Source organism: Impatiens glandulifera, chromosome 4 (assembly GCF_907164915.1).
Source record: "Impatiens glandulifera chromosome 4, dImpGla2.1, whole genome shotgun sequence".
NCBI lineage: Eukaryota > Viridiplantae > Streptophyta > Magnoliopsida > Ericales > Balsaminaceae > Impatiens > Impatiens glandulifera.
Genome location: NC_061865.1, coordinates 24,269,143 through 24,271,533, shown reverse-complemented (window position 1 = coordinate 24,271,533; position 2,391 = coordinate 24,269,143). Strand labels below are relative to the sequence as shown.

General features: G+C 38.2%; 1 protein-coding gene across 1 annotated transcript; it reads left to right on the top strand.

Annotated features, from left to right (window-relative positions):
- The first annotated feature begins 730 nt into the window (after positions 1-730).
- On the top strand, positions 731-1,511 carry LOC124934970. Its single transcript, XM_047475448.1, has 2 exons — positions 731-735; positions 878-1,511. The coding sequence occupies exons 1-2, from the start codon at positions 731-733 to the stop codon at positions 1,509-1,511; spliced, it is 639 nt and encodes a 212-aa protein (XP_047331404.1).
- The last annotated feature ends 880 nt before the right edge of the window (positions 1,512-2,391 follow it).

The following is a 2,391-nucleotide window of genomic DNA, read 5'->3' as shown; positions in this document are numbered from 1 at the left end:
TAGTAACTACATTTACTCTTCTGCAACTGCCTCCTTTTATAGGTGAAATATGCTAACGGTCATATTTCGAAGCCTTGAATCTGATTGGCTGATCAGAGATGCAGTGATTCAGTGTCTCAGACCTGCCGGTCATCTCCTCAGACCTGACGGTCAATCTCAGACCTGGTGTCCTGTTTCAGACCTGCCGGTCTGTACGGCAAACCTGATGGGTTTGTCTTTTACTCAATGTAGGCACTGTCTGCTTGGACAGTTGTCTGTACTTTGAAGATTTCCTTTCTGGCTTATCCCGAAGTAGAAGGATCCGGTAGTACTGTCTTCTGCAGCCTACAGGCTTTCCTCAGACTTGCATGGATATGGAAGTATTCAGTCTGCTCCTTTGGTATCATTCTCAACAGATACCCAAAGTGTTTTCTTGTACTAGTCGGCCACTTGACTTGGCCTAGGTTGACCGCTTGACTTGGCCGAATGTCTTTTGATAGTGAAGTAACCGGACTTCTTCCGGTTATGATTGCCTTATGGATTGATCGGCTGTATGATGGTTCCGGTTTTGAGCTTTGGCCGATCCTTCCTCTGTGCGGTCACGTACCGAATACTCTTGATCGGTTTGGTAGCTTGACCGGTTCGGTTTCTTCAGTTGGTTTTCTTTTGTTCATCCGGTCCGGTTTCTTGTTCCTGTATGGAAGGTTTGTTTAAGTTAGGTTTATTCGAACCGGTATGAATTTATCTAACAATGAGGTTCTCTCTTTTGGCATGATCCGTGATTTGAGAGTCGGCCACTTATTGATAGAGAAGAGTTTTGAGGGATGAGGATTATGAGAGATTATGTGGCTGCCACGGTTAAAGATATACACGGTGGGCTTTGAAATTCTATTTTTAGGCGGACTACGAAGGGAAGAAGAGTATTTGATCATTTGAGTGGTATCCAATTGAACGATAGGGCTGATGTTCATTTGTGGAATGCCGAAGAGGATGGAAAGTTAAAGTCTAACAAGATTTGGAATGTCATAAGGGAAAGAGGTCAAGTTGTTAATTGGGCAGCTCTTGTTTGGTCTTCTAAAGTCATCCTGATGCATCGTTTCATTCTTTGGTTGGCTTTCCGTAGAAGACTTAGCACTCGGGATCGAATTCAAGTTTACATGGACATTCCAGATGCTAGTTGCTTACTTTGTGATGGAAATGTGGAGGCGATTGATCACTTACTCGGGAGTTGTCCGTTTACAAGGCATGTGTGGAATAAGTTCACTTCGGCGATGTTGGAGGCGTGGGAGGAAATTATAGTTGCTGCCCAAGATAGAACTAGGGCAAATAAATTTCCAGCAAATATTTTTAAGTACAATTTTGCCTCTATCGTGTATCATGTTTGGGCCGAAAGTAACGCACGGGTGTTTGAAAGAGTGCGTCGAAGTATTGACCAAGTTTGGAGTGATATTGTATTTGATTGCGGGGCACTTATGAGGACATGGAGGAGGATCCCCAAAGGCAAACGCGCATGGAATCTTTTTCGGGATTGAAAGATATCATACGAGGAAGTCACTTCTTTAAAAAAAATTAAAGCGAGATAAGAGTTTAATATGTTTGTTTTTATAATTCACTTGTTAAAGTCATGAACTTGTTATTTGGATTGTTTGTTTTTTTCTTTTAAACTATGGTTTTATCTTTATAGGTTGTTAGAAAGATAGACGGAACATATTTTTCTCCTATTTTGGGATTTTTTAATAAAATACCGATAAGTCGTTTTTCAAAAAAAAATATAAATTAAATCATTAGGGGTATTTCCAAATGTTGAGGGTCTGTTATTGAGTTCTTGAGTGCACATCAATGTTATATATGTTTGATTTCAATCTTAACATGATGTGCAAAATTCTAAGAGTCTAATGGTTTGTATATGACTTTAGTGTATGTTTGGATAGATAGTGTTGATAAAATGACAGTTTGATAATTAAGTGTTTGCCTTCCAATTTGACTAAACATCTATGTGTATTTGTTTTGAAACTTAATAAAGTAGAACGTGATATCTTGGTTGTTGGCTGATTTCATTTAGTTCCATTCTTCTCGTATTAAAAACGATCTGAACTTTTGTTGTTAACTAAGCTTACATTCATAGTTGCTGATGATGTGATTTCCATTTTTAGTCTATCTATGGGCAATTTAAAACATGTATGCACGTATATAAAATTTTTTGATTCGAATCGTTAACATGATTTACAGCGTTTTTTAGAACTTGATGGGTTCGTTGGATTCCTGCATATAGCTGGTGTTGAAGCCCACGAACCACTCGACTATAGCTGCTTCTGAATATAATGGCTAAATAGTCTATTGTCAGCCTCTTGTTAAATATTCAACTTTCATAACTCAAAATTAACAATAATAATAATAATAATAAAAATAAAA